The sequence below is a fragment of the Momordica charantia genome, assembly GCF_013281855.1.
Source record: "Momordica charantia cultivar OHB3-1 chromosome 2 unlocalized genomic scaffold, Mcharantia_2.0 BLBB01000002.1, whole genome shotgun sequence".
In the NCBI taxonomy this organism is placed as follows: domain Eukaryota; kingdom Viridiplantae; phylum Streptophyta; class Magnoliopsida; order Cucurbitales; family Cucurbitaceae; genus Momordica; species Momordica charantia.
Window position 1 is genome coordinate 13,446,296 of NW_028275160.1, and position 25,793 is coordinate 13,472,088.

General features: G+C 36.6%; 1 protein-coding gene across 1 annotated transcript; it reads right to left on the reverse strand.

Moving 5' to 3' along the window:
• Positions 1-16,898: 16,898 nt before the first annotated feature.
• On the reverse strand, positions 16,899-18,141 carry LOC148212854 (uncharacterized). The gene is made up of 3 exons (XM_088120400.1): positions 17,600-18,141; positions 17,253-17,454; positions 16,899-17,207 (listed from the first exon to the last, which is right to left on the reverse strand). Exons 1-3 carry the CDS (start codon positions 18,139-18,141, stop codon positions 16,899-16,901), a joined length of 1,053 nt encoding a protein of 350 aa, XP_087976526.1.
• Positions 18,142-25,793: the final 7,652 nt, after the last annotated feature.

Here is a 25,793-nt window from a genome sequence, read left to right on the forward strand (position 1 = left end):
CACATCATCTCACGCATATCAATTTCTATCTTAAAAAAAATCAAAATCTATGCATTCTCCATTACATCATAATTAACACGAACTCTTAAAAAATAGCTCAACAACCACATATTTTCTATTCTTTATATACAAGGTACATAAAGCAGCATAATTAGAGACAAAATTAGAGACAAAATCCACGAACGGGTCATGGAAGAATTGAATACTGAGCTAAAGAAAATAAGATGCGAGATTCAAGAATAGGTCATGGAGGTGCATGATGTAGAGCTAAAGAAGAGGAGACAAGACATTGATAAGATTCAGGGACAAATCACAGAAATTTTCAATATCTTAAAAAATATTGTTGGGGGCATTTCTCAACCTAACAATTTAGTCGAACCTCATAATAATTCATCACCTAAGGTGAACTCACCTCCTTGTCAGTCAATAGAGGGCTTCCCCCAGCATAATTCATCACATGAAGCTCAACTTTCCAAGAAAGGCCAACAAGCTCCTACAATCTGTGAATTCACATTCCAAGATGGACAAGCATCAAAGGCCATTCACTCAAATATTTTAAAAGGTAAAGAAAAAGAAAATGTTACCAATGGAAATGTTGAAGAGACTGCAGGGAAAGAATATGCTCAGAGATGGGGAGAAGTAATGGAACAACCGCCAGTGCCTTTAATTAATAAAGAGCCACACCTTGAAACGAATAGAAGCTCTTTTAAAAGGAAAAATAAAGTTCAGGCAGTAGTTTTGAATCGCAAGGGGAAGTACCAACAAGGATTCGTGGCATACAGTCCTTCTACGGTACCCATAAACTCATTGACTCTGCAGAATGATCCACAAACATTACCTGACAATCATAGTAGTCGGAGACAACTAAAGCGAGAGAGCTTTCATTCAATCCCAATATCCTATACCGAGTTGTTATCCCAATTATTTCAAGGTAATCTATCAGCTCCCGTACCCGTAGAGCCATTACGACCACCTTATCCAAAGTGGTACGACCCGCAAGTCCGCTGTGATTACCCTGCAGGAGCTGTAGGTCATTCAACTGAAAACTGTACTTCACTAAGGCATAAAGTGTAGGTTCTAATGAAGGTGGGATGGCTAAAGTTTTCAAAGGAAGATGGTTCACACATGAAGCACTAGAATCATGAGTTCACGAGACTATGGAAATCAATGTGGATTTAATATTTTCCCACTATCAATAAAGTATATTTCTTATTTGAAGTCATCTTTGAGATTACTTGCTAGTGTTAAAACGACAATGGAGCTTTAGTCACCCATGATTTAGCTAAGTACTTGTAAAAAAGAATGTAAGTGTGTGGAAATTGAGCTATTTTCTTAAAAAAAATCTAAGTCATACATTCATTCATGCATCACTCATATCATATCATTGGTTGAAAAACAAAAGAACAAAAAACAAAAAAATGTTACATGTTTTGAGATTTTCAATAATAATTTTAAAAAGGTCTACTCTTATCACTTTTGTTAGTTAAGACCTTAGCAAGAATCATAAAGCAACTATTGTAAGTCACTTGGAAAAAAAGAGTGAGAAAATGAAAAAATGAAAAGGTGAAAAAAGGAAACAATGTAAAAAAAAAAGTGAAAAAATGAATGTCTTCGATGCTCTCAATGAGATATAAATTTTTGCCAAGTCTCAACCATTTTTTTTCCTCTTTGAAACATATTTCTCAAAGCTTTGTTGTCAGGCTAAATCCCTAAACCAAAATAGCTTTATCTTGGCCTCCCTATTTCTTCCCATGTGCGAACCAGTAAACCATTAAATATTCATACTGGGGTAGGGATGTCTTTTGAGGTGAGAATCTAAAACAGAGCTGTAAAACCTTGAGCCTAGCCTGCTTTGAGTCTAACCTACCGATATATGGTAAATATGGTCAACATTAAGAGTTGACTATTTACTGGAAAAAAATCCTTTGCTCAGTCCCTCACATACAATTTTGTGATGAATATCCAAATATTACTCATCATAAAAGCCTTTTGCTAGGCCTACCACATCATTATCCACATAATGTTGAGAACTTTGAAGGTAACTGAAATAACATTGAACTCTTATGATTTGCTGCTTCATGAATCAGTACTTTTGATTGCACATATTTCCCTATTTTGACTTATTTTATTCATATCTAAAATTTTCTTCCCTAATCTATCTCATCTTTGTTCTTCAAGTTTAATCCTTCGTCTACTTTCTTTTCTCGAGTAAAAGTGATTCCAAGACCGAGGATAATGATTTTGAGAATTGGAAAGTTAACAACCTAAGAAATAGTCTCAAGATATCAATCTCCATTAATGAGTTTGCTTGGGATCAGTTTCATCATGATACGGAAGCAGGATCGACAAAGAAATAATTTGGAACAACGGTCAAGGTGACAAAAGGCGACTATTGCATGATCAACGTTTTATATGTGATTGCACCCCATTTTTTTATAAAAAAAGGTTGTGTTTGGTAGAAAAAAATGTCACAACAATCCTTTAGTTCAATGACTGGAGCAATCAACATAGATCAACGACATCATTTTCAAAGGTTTCAAGATCTTTTTTTTTACAAATCTCCAAACTGGGGCAAAGTCGAGAAATGCTACGTTGAGGGAAAATGGTAATTGCATTGTACAAAGCTTTGAGACAAAGGCCATCTTCAAACTGAGATTTTTACATTGCGTAAAATCTTTCAATTTTGAGAAGCTTTCAACATTCACAAAGTGTACTCTATCCATAAAGAGCTACACTTTGAGAAAAGAGAGGTCATTTGCATTCAAAAGTGGACTGCATCAACTGCACGTCAAAACTACGGCTAAAAAGATGGTCTTTACATTCAAAGTGGACCATAACAACATTTCCATGAAGAATAAAATGCGGCTAGAAAGATGATTTCATCAAATACTCAAAGAAGGGGCGAGATCAATGAGATGAACTCTTGGAGGAGTTACGCAACAATTTCTCAAGGATATCTATCCAAAGAAATTGAATCATTTCTACTCTTCTATTCATTTGGTCATGCTCTAATTTCTCACCAAAGCTTTAAAAAAAAACATATTCTAGTCTTTTATTGTTCGAGAGATTTGACAAAATATTCTTAAACTCTGGGTTTCCTTTTCTTTAAAAAGGAAGCTCGCTGACTTTTCTCATCGTTAAGCTTGATGGAAAATCATGATTTCCATCCTCGTTTGTTCATAAAGCCAGATCTATTTTCTTGTATCCAACATTCTTGTCAACTACAAGGCTGAGTTTATGAAACAGTTTAATCAAGCAAGATGTATAATGCTATGAATTACCTTGGATAGTTTTCTAAACTAGCACATGAGATACATATACAAAATCATCCCCACCAAACCTGATATGGTTGAGAAATTACCCTTATGTGTATATTTTTTATGAGGTGAAGGCATTCATTAAAAAAATGGACAAAAGAAAAAGAAAAATGAAAAAGAAAAAAGAGTTGGCAGGTTTCCTCCAATGTCGACATTACCTTTTCTCGTTTGATTATTTGCAAAATAATTGCTAATAAGAAGGATGCGAGTAGACAAAAAAGTAACATCTCTGCAAAATATGGAAAAACTTCTTGTTCTCTCAACTATATTTTCACAAATGATTCATTCACATCATTGGCATACATATTCTTCAAAAAAAAAAAATATCATGGTTAGATTATGAAAATTAAGTATCATGCATTGTGCATTCATAACCACATTCCATTGTCAAAACAAAATTAGCATCATGCATACATATTGCATCATGCATTGAAGATCAACTTCATTGGTTAAGCTAAATAAAAAATAGATTATATACTGTCACACATTTTCAAGTGATAAAAATAAATGCAAAATAAAATGGAGCATTATTCATGACATTGGGGCAATACACAGTTGTAGATGAACCCATCCATCATAAGATAGTCGCATTAGAGGTCGCGCAACAGCTTCCCTGGGAGCCTCCTACAGATCTCTTTAGCTTTTCCTCGGCCTTTAGAATTAGAGCTAGTTGATAGGCCACACTCAATTGTCAGTGATAGGGTACCCGATCTTCATTAGCTATTTCTAGTAGGAGCTCTACAAGGGGATGCAATTTAATATGAGAACAGCTTTCCACAGCCTCCATTCCTATCACATTATTTATGATCTTTGGGTATTCCAGTCATTAACTCCTCATGCCACTACGACCGTTTCTAGGACTGACCCATGCCTCACCTGCACAGGTACCTATGTAGTGTAGTGTCGATTACCAGGATGATTTAGATTGGTCTGACCTCTCGCTCGGATGTCAGACTCCTGCTACGATAAGCACTGCATATTGCCATTGAAAGTTCGCATTTGCATGAACACATGGTTTTTTGTTAGTCTTATCGTCATGCATCAAAGTGCATATCTCATGCACTTAGCTTTTAGGAGAATTTTCTAAGTCCTGTACTTAGGTAATAAACCTCCTAGTAAATCAAACCATTTCAGCTTTTTTGAGAAATTGCATTTTAATCTGTTGGAGCTAGTTTTTTGCCTCACACTTGGCAATTTCTTATTAGAAGAGAAACGTGTTATTACCTCGGTGTTTCGATTATCTACTGAGCCGACACCTGTTATGATCGAGCTGACCAAGATCTCATTTGGTTTCATTCTCATTCTTTGTTTGAACCGACCTAGATGTGTCTTGTTTAGCCACATATTCCGACAAACTCCATGACAACATATCGTAGTTCACGCTTACCTTAGCCGTTGAGACTCCTCGGGAATCCTGTCGGAGACCTTGCCTATATATAGAAATCATTTGCCTCTATCCCAGGTCTCTTGCTCATCACGTTTCAGCTCATCCTCAAGGTCATCATTCCGTCCGAGCCGAGCTTGTAAGCTTAGTAATTTTTATGATCAAACATTTATCTTCGGTTAAATCGAACCCGATCCAAGTCGAGGTTGAAGCCTGTTGTTAAATCCAGGTCCATTTCATTTTATCTTCGGTTAAATCGAACCCGATCCAAGTCGAGGTCGAAGCCTGTTGTTAAAGCCAGGTCCGTTGCATTTTATCTTTCGGTTAAATCGAACCCGATCAAAGTCGAGGTCGAAGCTTGTGTTATAGCCAAGTCCATTGCATTTTCTCATTCTGTTAAATCGAACCCGATCCAAGTCGAGGTCGAAGCCTGTTGTTAAAGCCAGGTCCGTTGCATTTTATCTTTCAGTTAAATTGAACCCGATCAAAGTCGACGTCGAAGCCTGTGTTATAGCCAGGTCCATTGCATTTTCTCATTCGGTTAAATTGAACCCGATCCAAGTCGAGGTCGAAGCCTGTGTTATAGCCAGGTCCATTACATTATCATCCGGTTAAATCGAACCCGATCCAAGTCGAGGTCGAAGCCTGTTGTTAAAGCCAGGTTCGTTGCATTTTATCATTCGGTTAAAACAAACCCGATCCAAATCGACGTCGAAGCCGGTGTTATAGCCAGGTCCATTGCATTATCATTCGGTTAAATCGAACCCGATTCAAGTCGAGGTCGAAGCTTGTTGTTAAAGCCAGGTCCGTTGCATTTTATCATTTGGTTAAATCGAACCCGATCCAAGTCGAGGTCGAAGCCTGTGTTATAGCCAGGTCCATTGCATTATCATCTAGTTAAATTGAACCTGATCCAAGTCGAGGTCGAAGCCTGTTGTTAAAGCCAGGTCCGTTGCATTTTATCATTTGGTTAAATCGAACCCGATCCAAATCGAGGTCGAAGCCTGTGTTCTAGCTAGGTCCGTTGCATTATCATTCGGTTAAATCGAACCCGATCAAAGTTGAGGTCGAAGCATGGTTTTAAAGCCAGGTCCGTTTTATTTTCTCTTTTGGTTAAATCAAACCTAATCCAAGTCGAGGTCGAAGCCTGTTGTTAAAGCCAGGTCCATTGCATCATCATTCGATTAAATCGATCCCGATCCAAGTCGAGGTCAAAGCCTGTGTTAAATCCAGGTCCGTTGCATTTTGTCATTCGGTTAAATCGAACCCGATCCAAGATTGTGGTCGAAGCCTGTGTCAAGCCAGGTCCATCACACTTATGATGTCGTTTAAATCAAACCCGATCCAAGATCGAGGTTAAAGCCTGTATCAAGTACGAGTTTCTTTGCATGTCGGGATCCCGCCTAGTGTCTAGTTGGGTCCATCTCTATCTTGTCTTGTTTGAATTAAATTTTCGCCTTCCCAAATACTTTGTCTTTTGTCTTTGTCTACCCTTTTAGTTCTGAAAGGATACACAAAGAGGGGCAAGCTGTAGACATCGTATTTGGTCTGGCTTCATTTTAATTTTAATTTTTACTATTTAATTTTTGTTTTATTAAGTTTTATTTTGATTATTTTGGTTTAAAATACTATAAGATTACTTTATTATTGGTTATAAGCTAAAGTTAAAATTAAATTAAAAAAATAGATTTTGTTTTAAAGAATTTGATTTATTATTAAAATAAAAGAAATAAAAAGATTTGATTTTAAATAAAGGTTTTTTAATTAAAAAAATAGATTCTCTTTTAGTTAAAAATAAGGATTTGGTTTCTCCTCCCGTTTTTCCTTCGTCATAACCTAACGCGTGTCATCCTTCCCTTCTTCTTCTCCCTCATTTTTTCTCTCTTCTTTTGACTCTTCTTCTTTTACAGTTATTTTTTTTATGTATTTAAGGGACAGTGCATACAGTACATAGTGCAGAGAGTTAGAAACCCATTACCTCATCACTGTATCTTCTTCTCTCCATCTCTCTTATCCCAACATCACCACTTTTCACTTGCATACCCACGACCTCCGACGACGTAAGGGAACGACGGGAACAACAGTAGTAACAACCTTCTTCTTCACAGCTTCTTCCAAGCCCGCTGGCACTCCGACGATCTTCTCCCCGTTAGTGCATTTTAAGTAAGTATCAAATACGTTGGAAAGGGAAAGGCTTTGGAAATCATGCTTTTAATTTGAAACGGATTCTTTTGTTTTTATCAAAAGATTTTTTTTTGTTTTTTTAGAAAAAAATGTTTTTTTAAAGAAAAAGTTTTTTTTTACTCTTTTTTAAAAAGAAAATGTTTTTAGTAAGAAAAAATTAATTTTAAATAAGTTTTTGAAAATAAAATAAGGATTTTGATATTTTAAAATTTGTTTTAAAATAAAAGGTTTTCTTTTCTAATAAAGAAGAGTTTTTTTAATGAAATAAATATAAACTTAATTTTATTTTAATAAAATATTTTACTTTAAAATTTTGGTTAAAATACGTTGAAAAAATAGGAGTTTTATAAAATAAATCTTGTTGAAAAAAGTTTGGATTCTTTTAAATTTGGATTCAAAGTTTAAATTTGGATTCTTTTTATTTAAAATGTAGTTTTTATTTAAAATGATTTTTTTTACAAGGTTTATTCTTTTTGTGTTACCTTTCTTTTATTTTTTAATTAAAAAAGAATCTTCTGCTGCAGGATTTTAAACGAGGAGATAAAAACAGAGTATTTTATAATAAAATCTCATTTAAATTTCTTTTAATGGTTTGGTGGTTATGGTTTTGAAAAGAATCTTAACAAAAAATCAGTTTGTTTAGCAAATAAGTTTTGTTAAAGTAAATTTGACTTTGTTTTTAAATAAAAGTTTTTTTTTCTTTTAAATAATCTTGTTAATTTTTAAATAAATAAAAAAGGATATATTTTTTTTGTAGTTTTTTTTTAGTTTAAAAAAACAAATTAAAACTTTTGTTTGTGTAAAAGAATATAATGTTTACATCTTAAGATGTTGGAATAGTGGTAAGATGTTTGTTTTTTAATGTTTACATGACCCAAGTTCGAGTCTTTGAATGCTTCATTTTATCGTTGTTTTTACTAAATAATTATTTTAAATAAAAGATTTCATCTAGAGTTTTTTTTCTTTTTTTCAACAAAATTAAAAATACAAAATATGTATTTTAAAAAAGAGCATAGCTTATATTTCAAACTGGTGGCACATTGTTGTGATGTTTTAGTGTCAACACTCATGTTGCAAGTTCAAGTCTTAATGTTTCATAAAATTAAAATTATTTTTATTATTATTTTTATTATTATTTTTTGCTAAATAATTATTTCGAAAACTCCAATGACGGGAATTGGAACCTTCCAATATTCCGAGGTGCCTAATTTTCCTAATGGCCTTCGTGCCACTCATACGTATTAATTCATATCTTATTACAAAATGTGAATTAATATAATATGGGACATTTAAAATAAAATAAAAATATTTTTTTTTTCTTTGGACCAAATAAAATAATAGGATAATTTATGATAAAATGTGGTACCGTTTTCGAACGGGTGTCGTAGGGTGTTAACACCTTCTCTACGCTCAGTCGACTCCCGAACCAAAAATCTGTTTTCGCATACCAAGTTTTTAAATAGGTGACCAATCACACCTCGTAGATGATTGGTGGCGACTCCAAACCCTTATCTCGAAAGAGACCCTTCAGGGGATGACGTCAGCCGCTCCGCGTCGCGATGACGTTGCGACAGCGCCAAAGAAATGCTTCAGCCTCTGCTCGTTCACTATAAATTCTCTTCCTGCATCCATTTCTTGCACTTTAACTACTCCATGAGGAAATACATGTGAGACCAAAAATGGACCTGATCATCTCGATTTAAGCTTTCTTTGGAAGAGTTTGAGTCATGAATTGAAAAGCAACACTTGCTGTCATTTTTCAAACTTCCTAGGAGTAATTCTTGCATCATGCCATCACTTTGTCTTTTCCTTATATAATTTGGCATTCTCATATGCGTCTCTACGAAATTCCTCAAGCTGATCTAGCAATTGTAAGCGGCGAACATCTCCTGCTGCAGCATAGTCTAGATTTAACTTTTTCACAGCCCAAAAGGCCTTATGCTCCAGCTCCAACGGGAGATGGCAGGGTTTCCCAAAAACCAATTTGTACGGAGACATGCCCAAAGGTGTATTAAAGGCTATGCGATTAGCCTATAATGCGTCATCCAACTTCATCGCCCAATCATTTCGATTCGTGTTAACAGCTTTTTCCAAAATGTTCTTGATCTCTCTATTCGATATCTCAACTTGCCCATTCGATTGGGGGTGATAAGTTGTGGATACTTTGTTTCTGATGTTATACTTAGTAAGGATAGATGCTACAACTTTGTTAATGAAGTGGGAGCCTTCGTCACTGATCACAGCTCTGGGTGTGCCAAACCTTGTGAATATATGCTTGTGTAAAAACTTGGAAACCACTTTGGCATCACTGTTGGCGCATGCCACTGCCTCGACCCATTTTGATACATAGTTGACTGCCAACAAAATGAAGAGATTTCCATTTGATGGAGGAAATGGTCCCATAAAGTCCATGCCCCATACATCGAAAAGCTTCACCTCTAAGATGTATGTTAGAGGCATCTCTTTCCATTTGGAAATATTTCCAACTCTTTGACATTCGTTGCAAAGCTATACCAACTCGTATGCATCCTTGAAAATGGTGGGCCAAAAGTATCCGCTCTGGAAAACTTTTGCTGCTGTGCGCTGCCCTCCAAAGCGTCCACCATATGGTTCAGAATGGCATTTAGCCAACACCTGTCGTGCTTCAGCATTGGCAATGCATCTCCTAATCACTTTGTCTTGGCCATTCCTAAAGGTATGGGTCATCCCACAGGTAGAATTTACTCTCGTACAGAAACCTTTTTAGCTGTTGCTTGTTCATATTCGCTGGCAGAATTCCACTAGCGACATAGTTGGCTAGATTAGCGAACCATGGTTCCGCCTCTTCATTCAGGACTTCAATTGCCAACACTTGCTCGTCTAGAAAGGTTCCTCTAATTTCTGTCTCATGCTTGGAGCTTCATAAACTGGGTAACTTGGACAAGTGGTCAGCAACCAAGTTTTCCATTCCTTACTTGTCCTTGATCTCTATATCGAATTCTTGCAATAATAAAATCTAGCGGATTAGCCTTGGTGTAGCATCCTTCTTCGTCAGTAGGTATTTCAGGGCTGCATGGTCCGTGTAGACAATCACCTTTGATCCTACCAGGTATGCCCAAAAATTCTTAAAGGAGAACACCACTGATAATAATTATTTTTCCGTGGTGGTGTAGTTGATCTGCGCCTCAATCAAAGTTTTGCTGGCGTAATATATCGGATGCAGCAGCTTTTCTTTGCACTGAGCAAGGACGGTCCCACAGCATAGTCGCTGGCATCACACATTAATTCGAAGGGCTGGTTCCAATATGGAGCTGTTATTATTGGTAGATGGGTAGAGTATATTTCAGCGTATTAAAAGCCTGCAAACATTCAGATGTGAAGTTAAATTCTTTATCATTCTCAAGCAAAGAACAAAGAGGTTTAGAGTTTTTCGAAAAATCCTTTATGAATCTGCGATAAAAACCGGCATGCTCCAGAAAGCTGTGGATGCCCTTGACATTTACAGGTGGGGGTAATTTCTCTATTGCCTTTATCTTCCCCTTGTCTACTTCTATGCCCTTGCTGGAGACTCTGTGCCCTAGCACAATTCCGTCCTTCACCATGAAGTGACATTTTTCCCAGTTCAATACTAGATTTGTTTCTTCACATCTTTGCAACACCTTCTTCAGATTATCTAAGCATTCTGCAAATGACTTTCCAAAGATTGAAAAGTCGTCCATAAACACCTCAACTACTGATTCTACCAAGCCAGAAAAGATGGCCATCATGCACCTTTGGAACATTGCTAGGGCATTGCAAAGCCCAAAAGGCATTCGTCTGAAAGCGAACGTTCCGTAGGGAAAAGTAAATGTCGTCTTCTACTGATCTTGCGGTGCTATTGTAGTCTAATTATACCCACTGTACCAGTCTAGAAAACAGTAGTACTCTTGGCCTGCAAGTCTGTCCAGCATTTGATCAATGAAAGGAAGAGGAAAGTGGTCCTTCTTTGTAGCTTTATTCAGCTTGCGGTAGTCCATACATATACGCCATCCGGTCACTGTCCTCATGGGTATCAACTCATTCTTTGCATTATCCATTACAGTCATGCCCCCTTTTTTAGTCATACACTGCACTAGACTTATCCACTCGCTATCTGAAATTGGGTATATGATGCTTGCGTCTAACCATTTGATAATTTCTTTCTTCACAACCTCCTTCATAGCTGGATTTAGTCTACGCTGGGGCTCAATAGAGTTCTTGCAATCCTCCTCTAGCATAGTTTTATGCATGCAAAAGCTGGGGCTTATCCCCTTGATATCAGCGATAGTCCAACCAATTGCTCTCTGATGTGCTGTAAGTACACTCAACAGCATCTGCTCCTTCTCTAAGGGTAAGTCCGCTACTATGATGATTGGCAATGTTTTTGATGAATCCAGGTAAGCATATTTCAGATACTGTGGTAATGCTTTAAGCTCCAGCACTGGTGGCTCTTCAATAGATGGCTTCAGTGATCTAAGCTCAAGGTTTGGGAGATCTAAGGACTCATACATTCACTTCACCAATCCTTCACTGGCATTCATACATACCAACTGGTTATCGTCTAGTTCTTCTTCAAGTTCGTCAACAACACCTCCAGCGTCACTCGCTTCTAAATGCTCCAGCATAGCTTCTATTTCCAATTCCTCCATTAATGCTTCATCTAAAATCTTTAACACACAACATTCTTCTGATTCAGCAGGAACTTTAAGGAATTATGCACTAAGAACTTCACTTATTGATCCTGCGCGTGCATTGTCAACTCTCCCTTGTGGACATCTACTAATGCTCTCCCAGTTGCTAGGAATGATCTTCCAAGAATAATAGGGACCTCTTTATCTGCATCATAGTCCAAAATAATAAAGTCAGCAGGGAAAATAAAATTATCGACTTTTACCAGAACATCTTCAATTTTTCCCTCTGGATGCGTGTTGGATCGATCCGCCAGCTAGAATGTTACTGTTGTGGGTCTTGCTTCTCCAATGCCCAGCTTATTATAAATTGATAACGGCATGAGATTGATGTTGGGGCCTAGATCACACAAGGAAAGTCCTATCTTTTGTCCTCCAATTGAATCTAGTAATGGTAAAACTCCCAGGATCTTTCATCTTTGCGGGAATTTTGCTTGTGAGTATGGTGCTGCAGGCCTTGGTCATTGCTACAGTTTTATACTCTCCCAGCGTTCTCTTCTTTGTGTGTATTTCTTTCAGAAATCTCACATAATTTGGCATTTGTTGTAGGTCTTCCTCCAACGGTATATTCACATGCAGCTGCTTCAAGACATCTAAGAACTTCTTAGACTGAACATTATGTTCTTTCTTTTGCAATCGTTCAGGGTATGATGGTGTTGGCCTATATTCTGCTGAAGAATTATCATGCTCTGCCTGCTTTCTTTTCTTGGGCACTCTGGTCTGTGTTGACCCTACTTCAGGTACCTGAGCAATTACTAGGTTAACCATTTGATTGGACGTATTCTGAACTTCCCCTAGTTTCTCAACCATCTTCTCCGGTGGAGTGAGTACAACTGCTTCTACTGGCTCACTGTCTTTTTCTGGCTACATTTCTCCTTGGTCAACTTGAGTAGGCTCTTTGATCGCTGCTGGAGCATTTGGGTGTGCCGGAGGTAATGCTTTCCCACTTCGCAGTGTGAGGGCCTTGCATTTCTCTTTACCGTCTCTTTTTGGCACTTCCATATCGCTCAGCAATGCTCCGATCGGTCTGCTCTTCAAATCTATCGCTAACTATCCTACTTGCAACTCTATGTTCCTTAATGATGCAACCTGGCTTTACACAGTGGCGTCATTATTGGCCATGTACTACTTCATCAGCTTTTCTAACGATGCAAATGATCCTTCTGACTGCTTCTGTGCTACCATCTGACCTTGATTCGCAAAACCTGGAGGATAACTTACTTTCTGCTGATATGCTGGAGCATTGGACGTCCCAGCATTGTTTCCTCCCTGATTGCCACTCCAACTAAAGTTGGGGTGATTCCTCAAGCCAGGATTGTACGTATTTAAATATGGGTTATTTTTACTATTCTGCGGGTTTCCCAAATAGTACACCGACTCAATATTTCCCAGGCAATTGTTATAATGATGATCTCCCTCGTAGAAAGAACAAGAAATCCCTTGGATTTGACTAACATTAGCTTTACCAGCTGATGCTCCCACTGAACTTTGTTCCGTCATACTTCTCATTACCAAGTCTGTCAGATTTTCAATCTTTGAATTCAAAGCAGATAGGATTCAGATTCAACTAGCCCCTTACTTGCTTTTCCTTGAACAGCTCTAGGATCAGACCATGAGTGATTGTTCTACGATATGTTTTCCAAGATATTAAATGCTTCAGCATAGGGTTTTGCTAGCAAAGCCCTGTTTGAGGACGCATCAATTACTAAGCGCGTGGCTTCGTCCAAGCCTTTATAATATGTCTCAATTTGGATGCATATGGGGATCCCATGGTGAGGGCATCTTTACAACAGTCGCTTGAAACACTCCTAAGATTCACTGACCGATTCTCCAGCAAATTGCTGAAAATTGTTAATCTTAATGCGGTACTTCGCATTTTTGCTGTGAAGGAAATATTTCATCAAGAACTTTTCGGCCAAATCATCCCAACTTGTGATTGATTCTAAAGGAAGTGACTCCAACCATATTCTGGCTTCATCTCTAAGTGAATACAGGAATAGCTCAAGCCTCAACACTTCTTTGTTTAATCCTTCATCTTTGAATGAATTGCAAACTCTTATAAAGAATTTCAGATACTGATGTGGGTCCTCGGTAGCATGTCCGTGAAACTAACCCACTGTCTGGAGCATCTGAAACATCACTGGTTTTAGCTCAAACTTGGAAGTTTCAATTTCTGGCTCCGTGATAATTGGGTTGACATTGTAGAATGTCGAAGCTGCATATGCTTTGATTTCCCTGTCGATGTCGTCTGCTAACAGTACAGCATTAAGAGGGGGCACTGCTACCTCAGGGTCAGCAACGATAGGAGCCCCATCTACTATTTTCTCAATCCTAACATTCGGTCTTATAGGTGCATTAGGTTGAACTTGTGGATTCATTCTATCCATGTTTGCTGCCGCTTGTTGTCGCCTCTACTCTCGTATATTTCTGAGGAAAGTGCGCTCTATTTCGTGGTCAATAAGATATTTCAATTCTTCGTACTCGTTCACCTCTCAAAAACACACAACAAAATAAAAATGTGAGAACAAGAAAACTCACTTCAGCACCGTATCTACAAATATCAATGTTAAAATAAGATCGCGAAAATCCCCGGCAACGGCACCAAAAACCTGTTGCGTCCGCACAACTGTGCTGACAACACGTGCAAGTATACACGAAATCGTCGGTTGTAGTACATAACAAGGTCGTATCCACAGAGATTTTTGGATAATATTTCAACTATACTTGCAGATACCAATAGAGAACAAAAATATAGAGAGTTGGTGTATGGAAATTATCTAAAAGAAATAAAATAACTACAAGACAACAGATGCTTAGAACAAACAAGATTTTCGATGCTATCAACAAGAGAAAGCTCTAGCACAGAAAGCAATAATGAAAGGTTAACAAATATGGAAAAGGCGAGGAGATTCAGCATACTTTCACGGGTTCTCAACCTACCCTCTAGCTTACCAACATCTATTAATGCCCAAACATGAGTTACAACTTTTGTTGCTAAATACCCAAGCAATACGTGCAAGCTCTAGGCACAATTAGAGGACCCCATTTTTTAGTATCCCTAAAGCTATAGAAAAGCGCTAATCGCAAATAAAGCAAATCGGTACCCATAAGCCCTCTCGAGTCAATACAGAAGCTAGCAAACACGACAGAGTGGCTAACAATATCACGCAAGATTGGAGAAATACAAAACAACTTTATTTAAAAATAGATGCAGCAACTAGAGGTTCAGTAGCAACTAGAGGTTCAGTATAAAATTAGTTACAGTATGTAAACCTCCTCCAAGATGGGGTTTAGTTCAACATGGATAAATAAAACAAAATGGAAGAAATGAGAGTACAACCCATTTGAGGAAAATAGCAAAAAGAAGCAGAGAAGAAGAAGCGGACATCTCGTCGAAGCAGGTGAGTCTCCTCTTTCTGTCGTCAGCTATCGCCCCGAAAATGGAGATATTCCTTCCTCTTGTCTTGTCAGCTCTCCAATTTTTGTCTCCCTTGGGATTTGTGTGTCTATTGACTAGGACAAAACATCCTTTAAATATCGGCTTCCGTTTTTAGGGCACTCGATTGGAGTTTGAACGGACATGGGTAAATCCCGTATTTTGGCTTTAATTGTGCAGTATCTCCATGCTCTAGCACCGCTTTGCTCCAGCTTTCACATGCTCTGATCTTGAGAATGCCAACTTGGGCTTCTTCTTTGGCTCAGCACTTTCTTCCGACTTTAGCTTTTCTTTACCAACTTGTACACATGAACCAAAAAATGCTAGAGTTTATACTGTTTTTTGCCAAAGTTCTTAAAGGATGTTTAGCTAAGAATTCACATTTTAACACTATTCAGGCTATTTATGATCTAAAACCAACACACTTTGACAATTGAATGCATATTTTCACCTAAATAAACACCAGAATAACTCTCTTTTGGAGAGTTATCATAGACACACTTCGAAAAGCTAATAATAGGAAGAGGTTACAGCACATAACAACGAAAATGAGGGTTTCACATATATGGGAATGTAGGGGAGATTTAATATGCTTTCACTGACTTCTCAACCTACCCTCTAGTAAGACAACATTCGTTAGTGCTCAACTCAACATGGTTTCCTTCCGAGACATCCAAACATGAATACCCACAACTCTCGTTGCTAGGTTTCTAAGCAATATACACAAGTTCTAAGCATGATTAGGGGATCCCATTCTTGAGCATCCACAAATTATTATAAAATAGTAGTAATCACAAACAGAGCAAGTCAGCAATCCGTAAGCCCTCCCTGGTCAATACAGAAGCTATCATATAGAACAGAGTGGCCAACAATGTTAGGTAAGATTTAAGAAATAGAAACAACTCTATTTAAAAATGGATGAAACAGCTAGAGGTTCGGTTGTTTATCAGCTACAACATGCAAATCTCCCCCGAAAAAGGGTTTAGCTCGTGGAGAAAGAAGAAAATACAATGGGTAAAGGAAGAAGACAACCCATTTCAAGGAAATAGCAGAAAATCGAGAAAGAAGATGATAGCTCGATGTAGCAGTTGAATATCCCTCTCTGTTGTCAGCGTTCTCCCCCGAAAATGGAGAGATTCCTCCTCCCTGTCGTTTAAGCTCTAAAAAACGTGTCTCTCTTGGGATCTGTGTATGTCGGCTAGGCAACATGTCCTTTTCATATCGGGTCCCGTTTTTAGGGCACCCAGCTGAAGTTTGTACGTACATGGTAAATTCCAGTGTCTGGGCTGTTATTGCGCAGTAATTCCATGCTTCCACGTTGCGTCGCTCCAGCTTTCGTCTGCTCTATCTTGAAGATGCTTCGTTCACTCTTCTCTAGGCCTAGCACTCTCTTTACGCTTTGTCTCCTGCTTCCAATCATATGAAATTAAGCTAGAAGTACAAGCATTTAGCGCAATATTATCCAAAGCATTCAAGACCGTGGACTTTTAGCTCGGATTCCACATTATAATATTATTTATGATAGTTAAGAGCTAAAATTGACACACTTTGACAATTCCTTGCATCAAAATACCCAAATATACACTATAATAACTCTCTTTTGGAGAGTTATCAGGACCCCAGACATCACAGTGTACAAGCTCAAAAGAGAAACTAGTAATGTTATTATGTGAAGTAAATGGTAGATTCTTTTGTTTGGCAAAGGGACAGATCATACAAGGGGTATCAGCAGCATGCTTATTTGCAAAAAAATGTAAAGTATCTTGTAAATGAAGTAAATGTTTAGCTGATGGATGTCCTAATCTAGCATGCCAGACATGATACGAACTAACAGAAACTGAATTACAAATAGCTGTAGTAGTAGCCTATGCAAATAGTAGATATAATCCTTGTCATACTCTAGCTTTGCCAATCATCCTCAAAGAGAATTTGTCCTGAAGAACACAACAACCATCAACAAACTTAACCAAGGTTGGTGAGGACTCTGTCAATACACTAACAGAGAGGAAATTGAACTGAAATGATGGAACAAAAAGCACATTCTGTAGTATTAAGATAGAACTAATTTGAACATCACCAATAAACTCCACAACAATGCTCGAGTGATCAGGCAACAAAAGTTTCATATCTGAGACAGATTTGAGAGAAATAAAAGACTCTCGAGAGAAAAATACATGAGCTGGTGCACCTGAATCAATGACCTAATAGTTTGAAGCATAAGCTGGAGAAGAAGAGCAGATACCTACCACATGAGAGGTGCCAGAATCACCATCAGAAATGGACTTAGCACTTGATAGATGTGACTGTAGTAGAAACAGAAGTCCTTGGCATTGCTCTGTTGTTAAAGTATTAAGTGTGTCTGGAACACTTGAATGTGTCATAGACGACTTCGAAGGATTTGAAGTCGACTTCGAAGAATTTGATGATCCAACTTTGTTGTTATTAGATCTGTAGCCAAGTGGATAGCCATGTAATTTATAACATTTATCCACAGTTTGACCTTGAAGACCACAGTGAGTACAAACATACTTGTCTCTCCTTTTCAACTAAGATGCAGAGAAATTCGTCTTGGAATTGGTCGAATTCGATGTACTGTGGCCAAGCAAAGCAGCAGACGATGTTACTCGAGGCAAGATATGGCGCGTTGCTGTTTTCTTGAGCAACCAGAGCACAGGCTCGATTAATAGTAAGGGGAGGTTCCATAAGTAGGAGCTGGGCACGAAGTTGACTGAATGAGTCAGTGAGCCCCATAAGAAACGCCATGACATACTCTTGTTGAAAATGATCATCAAGATCTTTAATGCCTCCACCATTACACCGACGACAGAAGCATGAAGGGAGATATGAAACCAGTTCTGTCCACAAGGTTTTCAGTCGAGTAAAATAAGCACTGGCTGAAAGTTGATCTTGGACTAGATTTGACAATTCTCGTCGGAGTTGAAAGATGCGTGGCCGGTTTTGGAATTGAAAACGTTCATTCCAATCCAGCCATATATCGTAGACGGAATCGGAAAACAAAACACTAGCCGATATTTCCTTTGACAACGAATTCAGAATCCAAGAAATTACCACACTGTTGAAAATGGTCCAAGAATTGAGCATATCACCGGTGGGGCGAGGAATCGAGCCATCCATGAACCCCTAATTTGTTCTTAACAGCATGATCAACGTGGATCTGCTCCAGGAAGTATAATTCTCATCAATGAGAAGATCGGAGACCAGAACTAAACTGGTGTTGTCCGAAAGATGAAGAAAGTATGGATTCGTATATGATACCATATTACAATGTATAGTAGTTGGATTGAGGGTTTCATCGTCGGCCATGGGAGAAGATGAAGAAAGAGATGCACAAGCAGGTGGCGGGAATCAAGAACTGATGCGAGACACAGAGGAACCCAAAAAAAAAACTCTCTAATGTGAATTAATCATCTGATACCATATTACAAGAAAGAGAGTAAAAAACTGTGCGTAATCTTATTAATAAAATAAAGTTTATATATATAGACTACTTGAGTGAGGTACACATAGTAACCAAATATTGATAATAATTACAAAGTACTTCCCATGCTTGGACAATTGACCAACTTAGAATAACTTCATATTTTTCACTTAAAGAGTGTACAGAGTATAGGAAATGAATTCTATGGAATTGACTCCAACCAAACCACACTCTTCCCCAAGTTGAAGGAACTTATACTCCGAAGGGATTTTGAACTTAGAGCAATTGGATAAAAATGAGAGAATAAAGGAGGAGGAAAGGGAAGAGAGGGAGAAGGTAAAATGCCACGTCAACAAGAAAAATAATATAAAAATGTTATTTTTTAGCAAATTCATTACAAAATACGGCGAGTCGACTCACTTTACAACTACCATGTCATCATTCCTAACAATCAACTAACACTAAAATAAGTTGAGGGGCCATTAAAACCATTTTTCAAACCTTAGAGGCTAAAAAGATCTCTTTTGAAACTTAAAGGACGAAATAGGCACAAACCTCAAACCTTAGGAGCCAAAAGTGTATCTTATCTTTTAAATTTTGTTTTTGTATTTTGAAATTTGGCTAAAACTTTAAATGTATTTTTAAGAATGATGAACACATGCCAATGAAATTGTGAGTAACATTTGGAAGCTGAAAAATGGGTTATGTGATATGTAAGAGGTACTTAGAACCATGGTTGAATTTACACAGTTGGAGATTCTGATCTTCAGTTCCTAGAAGGTTTTGTTGATGTTGGCTTTGTGTCTAACTTAGATAAAAGGAGATCTACATCTGTTTTGTGTTTAAGGTGATTGGCAACACAATTAGTTTGAGATCTTCACTTCAATCTATAGTGGCTTTATCTACCATCGAGTCAGAGTATATAACTCTATCTAAGTCAGTTAAGAAATTGATTTGGTTGGAGGGGCTAATATCAGACAATGCTTAGAGATATAGCAGAACCTACTATACATTGTGATAGTCAAAGTGCTCTTTCACTCTCTGAAAATCGTTTATACCATGATTGTACCAAATATGTTGATGTAAAGATTCATTTCTTGAGAGATATGTTTACAATGTCTTTGTCACGTGCTCTTGCTGATACATAATGTGAAGGGATGTGAATCCCGGAGCGGAAGCGGACTTTCGTTGCTGATTTTCGGGATACAAAATCAAATTTTACAGACGGAAAATACAGAGGAAATACAAACCTTTGAAGAACGTTTCTTCAGTAAGTTCCCCTCGAACACCACCACCGGATCTTCCTCGCTATCCTCTGGGTACGAGATCGTTCTTGTGGGAGAAATTCTTTGGAACGAGAGGGAAAGTTTGATAGAGAGATTGCACGAGAGAGAGGCTTGGGAGTTCTGTAACATCAGTGTTTTCTGTAACCTTCCTTGGGTTTTGCAGAAAAAACCAGTGACGTGGGGAGTTACCCCACGTCACATAACTCCCCCACTCCCCTGCAATATTGCAAGGGAGTTAATATTAATAATAATAATAATATTAATATTAATATATATATATTTTATAATATATAATAATAATTAAAAATATATATATAATAATATATATATAAAATTAATTAATCAAATTAATTAATATAATTAATTATTAATCCAATTAATAATTAATAAATATATATACATAAATAATTAACACTTAATTATTTATAAAATTAGAATCATATTCTAAGACATTTATCTCGTATAACCTATAGTTTTAATGTACATCTTATGTACATTATTTTTAACCTATAGTTTTAATATGAATCTTATTCATATTAATTTTATTTGAATCTCATTCAAATAATATCTCTCATAATATATAGTTTTAATTTACAATTAACTATATATTATAATGTATCAATATACATATAATCCCTTAAGTAATTTGAACAATTCAAATTCTTCCAAAAACTTGATCCTTGTTTTACCCGTTATGAGCTAGCAAGGGGACCTAATGGACCTACAGATCCGAAGCTCCAACGATGCAAGATTAATCGGTCAAACTCATTGATCGAGTTAATCTAGATTCGTTAACTACGGGTCATTCCACTAAAGACCCGCAGTTGCACTCTTCTCACTGCAGAATGTTTTCGTGTCCATGGATATACGACCATTAATGACGAGTCAATCTTTCACGAGTGTTCGTAACTCATGTTGGGTCAAATTACCGTTTTACCCCTGAGTTACATCTTACTCGTTAAACACCACTGCTCCTCTAATGAACAACCTGGTTATGGTCTAACCAATAACCGGAAGTCCCTCTCGGCCAATGAGAGGGTGGGGCCCCTTGTTCAAGTCCCGGAGTCAGCATTTAAGGGAACATTCATCTACTCCCCTAAAGTCGGGGGTGAGTGAATTCCATCTTGTGAAGTTATGTTCCCAGCTCCCCACTCGGTCTCGTCCCCAAAATGGTAGGAATATTGAGTCGGCGACTCGGGCCACTCTCACCCATACAGATCAAAGGACGAGCCCTCACGGGCAGGAGTCCATAACTCACTCAGGATTGAGAATGAGTTGCCTGATCATCCTAAGAAATAGCAATCTATTAGTTAACGGTGTTACACCTAAAGATTGCCTATTTCGCGGTCCGGTCTTATACAAACTCATTGTACAAGATACCCCCACTCGCATGTCTCCACACGAACGACCTGGATCGAGTCATCTGTAACCTTTACAGAGTGGGCCGTATCCATAGTGTTGCAGGATAAGGTACCCAGCCTTATCCATATACTATAGACACTTTAGGTTATTCACGGGATATTATCCATTCATATATCAGGGGTATATCAAATATATATACCCCGTATATCAACTATATACTCAGTATATATACTGTCCCGATTACATCAAAAATAACCTTGGATGTTTAGTTTATTGGATTTTGGACAATGCAAAGCTATGATTCAACAACAAATTTATTGAATAAAACTTTATTAAATAGACATTTGTTTTTACAAAATACAAACTACGAGTTTAGGGCAACACACCCAACATAATGTTGATGTAAACTATACATCGTACTTTTGATGATATGTTTATGTTGAATAAATGAAAGTGATAAAAAATAATGCGGAAGCAATAGTAAAATTCTCAATGTTTGATGAACAATGAAGAAATATGAAGTGTGAGAGAGTAGAAACCAATAAAAGAGAAATCAACTTCAAATTGGAGTGATTCAAAATTGTGAATAAACAAATGAAAGTATAAATGTTGGTGATACTAACTTCTCATGGAAGTTCACCCTTATATAGATGTACAAAATACATAACTTACCAACATTAAAATGGAGAAACTTACAATTCATAAAAATGAAACTTAAAAGATAAAAAACTGAAAATTATATCTAACAATTAAAAGAAAGAAACTTAAAGAAATAAAAACTGAAAATTAAATTTGAGTTACAAGAAAAAACTCATAACTCAACACTCCTCCTTGAGATTTTTCTTTGTCACACCCAACTTTTGGCGCAAAAACACAAATTGTCTGTGTGGTAAAGCTTTTGTGAGAATGTCGGCAGGTTGTTCTTCAGAACTACAAAAAATGAGCTTGATTTCGCCTTCATTCTCTGCTTCACTCAGTAAATGAAATTTGACTTTTATGTGTTTCGTTCTGCCATGTTGTACAGGATTTGAGGCAATAGCAATAGTAGACTTGTTATCACAAAATAATGTCGTTGATTCCTCTAGTTTGAATCCCAAATCATCAAGCAATTTGCGAAGCCATATTGCTTGATTTGCGGTTGATGCAGCTGAAATATATTCAGCTTCAATAGTAGATTGAGCCACCACTTCTTATTTTCTTGAGTTCCAAGAGAAAACTCTGGTCCCAAGAGAAAAAACATAGGCAAAAGTACTTTCAGAGTCATCAACACAACCAGCCCAATCACTATTAGCACATCCAATCAATGTCAAATCACCTGTACAATCAAAGCAGATTCCAAAATCAAGAGTACCTTTTAAGTATCTAAGGACCCTTTTAGCAAGACCAAAATGAACTTCACTAGGTGAATTCATATATCTTGAGAGTAGCTTGTAGCAAACATTAAGTCGGGCCTGGATGCCGTCAAATACAAGAGACTTCCTACTAAACTTCTGTAGTTTGTAGGATTAGAAAACTTCTCACCATCATTCTTCGAAACTTTCAAATTTATTGCTAAAGGAGTAGAAATAGCTTTACATGTTTCCATCTTGAATTTCTTCAAAATCCCTTGAGCATACTTTCTTTGGGCAATAAAAATACCCTTGTCTTCTTGATGGATTTCCATACCAAGAAAATAATGCATGTAACCGAGTTCTGACATCTCAAACATCTTTTCCATCTCAACTTTAAAATCTTGAAGCATTTGATAATCATTTTCAGTTACTAGCATATCATCAATATAAAGAGAAAGAATGAGTTGATTGGAATTTTCACCAACCTTAGCATAGAGAGTGGTTTCACTCAAACTTCTCCTGAAACCTTGAAGGATCATATATGAATCAATTTTGTTGTACCAAGCTCAAGGTGCTTGCTTTAGGCCATAAAGAGCTTTTCTCAGACGATATACTTTCTCTTCCTTGCCTACTTCTACAAACCTTTCGGGTTGACTTACATAAATCTCCTCCTCAAGGTCACCATTCAAGAAAGCTGATTTTACATCAAGATGAAATATTTTCCACCCCAATTGTGCAGCTAAAACAATAATGAGCCGTATAGTGTCATGTCATGCAACTGGAGCAAATGTATCTCCATAGTCAACTCCAGGTTGTTGTGCATACCCTTTTACCACTAACCTTGCTTTGTATTTGTTGATTGAACCATCAGAATTATACTTCACCCTGAACACCCACTTCACACCTAAAGTGTTCTTACTTCGTGGTTGGTCTACAAGCTCCCATGTATTATTTTTATTGATCATCTCCAATTTAGCTTTCATAGCAGCAATCCATTCGATAGATCGTGAAGCTTCATGATAGCTATTTGGTTAAACAATAACAAAATTACAACTTTCATATACATCAGCTAGTGATCTTACCTTGTAATTTGAACCATCACCAGTTGCATCAACAAAATCATCGTCATTCAAATTGTTCTTAATTTTCAAAATTGGTGGGTGAGTCTCTGACAATTTTATGCTCCTCAAAATCCCAATAAGAATCTTCATCAATAATGACATCATGACTCAAGATAACCTCTTCGGTGTTCAAATCAAAAACTCTATACCCTTTTGAATCAGAGGTATAGCCAATAAATACTCCTTTAATTGCCTTCTCATCAAGTTTATATTTCTTAATAGAAGGAACAAAAGAGTAACATATAGATCCAAAAATCTTCAAGTTTTTAACGGAAGGTTTTCTACCTGACCAAGCTTCATAAGGAGTCTTGCTCTTACCATTGTTGAAACTAATTCCCAAAGGCCAAGTGCTTTGAGATAGGATTGTATTTTAACAACCCAAAATTGGTAGTTTTCACCACTAAATTGTGGAGGTGAGGTAACACCAAAATTTGAAGACATCAATTAAATAAGAAATTGAAATTTCTCTCCCTCACATAAAATCACAGCCCTTAAATCTAATGCTCTATACCACTGTTGAATAAATGAAAGTGATAAAAAATAATGCGGAAGTAATAGTAAAATTCTCAATGTTTGATGAACAACGAAGAAATATGAAGTGTAAGAGAGTAGAAACCAATAGAAGAGATGAACTTCAAGTTGAAGTGATTCAAAATTGTGAATAAACAAATGAAACTACAAATGTTGGTGACCCTAACTTCTTAGAAGTTCTCCCTTATATACCTATACAAAATACATAACTTACCAACATTAAAATGGAGAAACTTACCATTCATAAAAATGAAACTTAAAGATAAAAAATCTGAAAATTAAATCTAACAATTAAAAGAAAGAAACTTAAAAGAAATAAAAACTGAAACTTAAATTTGAATTACAAGAAAAAAACTCATAACTCAATGGTTTAGAACGCCTTTATCATGTGTAAGGTATAAATTTTTCTGTGACGTACTGGTGGCTAATTTACTTGTTTACGATGATGTTGAAGTGCAGTTTGAGTTCAAGTTTATGGTTTTCTTTTTATATAAGGATATACTTAATTAAAGAGATGATTTGTTGGCTTATTTTGGTGAGTCGAGCCATATTACAGCAAATTTTTATTTAAGTTTGAACTGGACCTTTTTTTTTTTTTTTTCGAGCCCATTCTGTGAGTTTTTTTTATTTGAAAAGGGTTCAAGCCATTTTGTGAAGTTTTTACTTTTCCAAAAAGTTTGTTGTGATTTTTGGGAGTTTTTAAATACAGCAACTTATTCTCCTCTCCATCGGTAGTAGCAGTCGAAAAGGAAAATCAGGGCTTCGTGGAGTTTTTTTTTTTTCCCATCGTGTGTAGAACAAGGAGCAAGGAGGTTTCCTCTTCTTCTTTTATTTTTCGGCATTTAATCTCCTTCGGTAGTATTTTTCTTTTTATTGAGAATTTGGGTTCGTTACTCCCCTCTCTTGTGTTTGTATTGTCCTTTGATATAGTTATTGGAAGACGGAAAATTTTAACGTTGTTTCTCTACTCCTTTTTACTTTGATTTCGTCTTTTATATTGCTTGGTGGATTATTTATTTTGATGTTTCGTTAGTTTTGCTGGACAAAGGAGGCAGTGGGCTTTTTGGTTTGTTTTTGCACAAAAAATATTTCAAATTTGTCATATATTCGTAACATTGCCTTTTTATGGTTTTATATTTTTATTTATAATATTTTTTTTTTCTCATTAAAAGAGAATATTTCAAAAGCTAACAGTATACTTTCTCAAAAGTTAATTATTTTCAACTCGAATTACTTTCAAAATTCGAAATGATCATGATTAGTACAACATATATTACTATTTACAAAAGTTAGAAGTTAAAAGTATTTGATTGAATGGATGATTCTATAAATGATCTTCTTACAAGGAATTAGATAAATTATAGTCCATTAAAACATAACTCAACAAAACAGAGTACTTATTACTACTACAAAGATGGATAGCAATGGTTGAAAAAAATATTTATGGGATCACGATTCTTTCGACAGCATCTCACTACATTAATTTCAAGTTGTATTTAAAATTGAAAACAGTTGGTTGCCAGCAGTTGGCAAAAAGATATATATATATATATATATAATACACACTTTAATGGAGAGAATCTCAATAATGCACTGATCTCAAATTGTATTTTAAATTGAAAACGCAGTACGTTGGTTGCCAGCTGTACGTTTTGATGGGGTTGCAATGAATTTTTGGTTTTGGTTCTTGTTACAGGGAACAAAAACGACCCGAAAT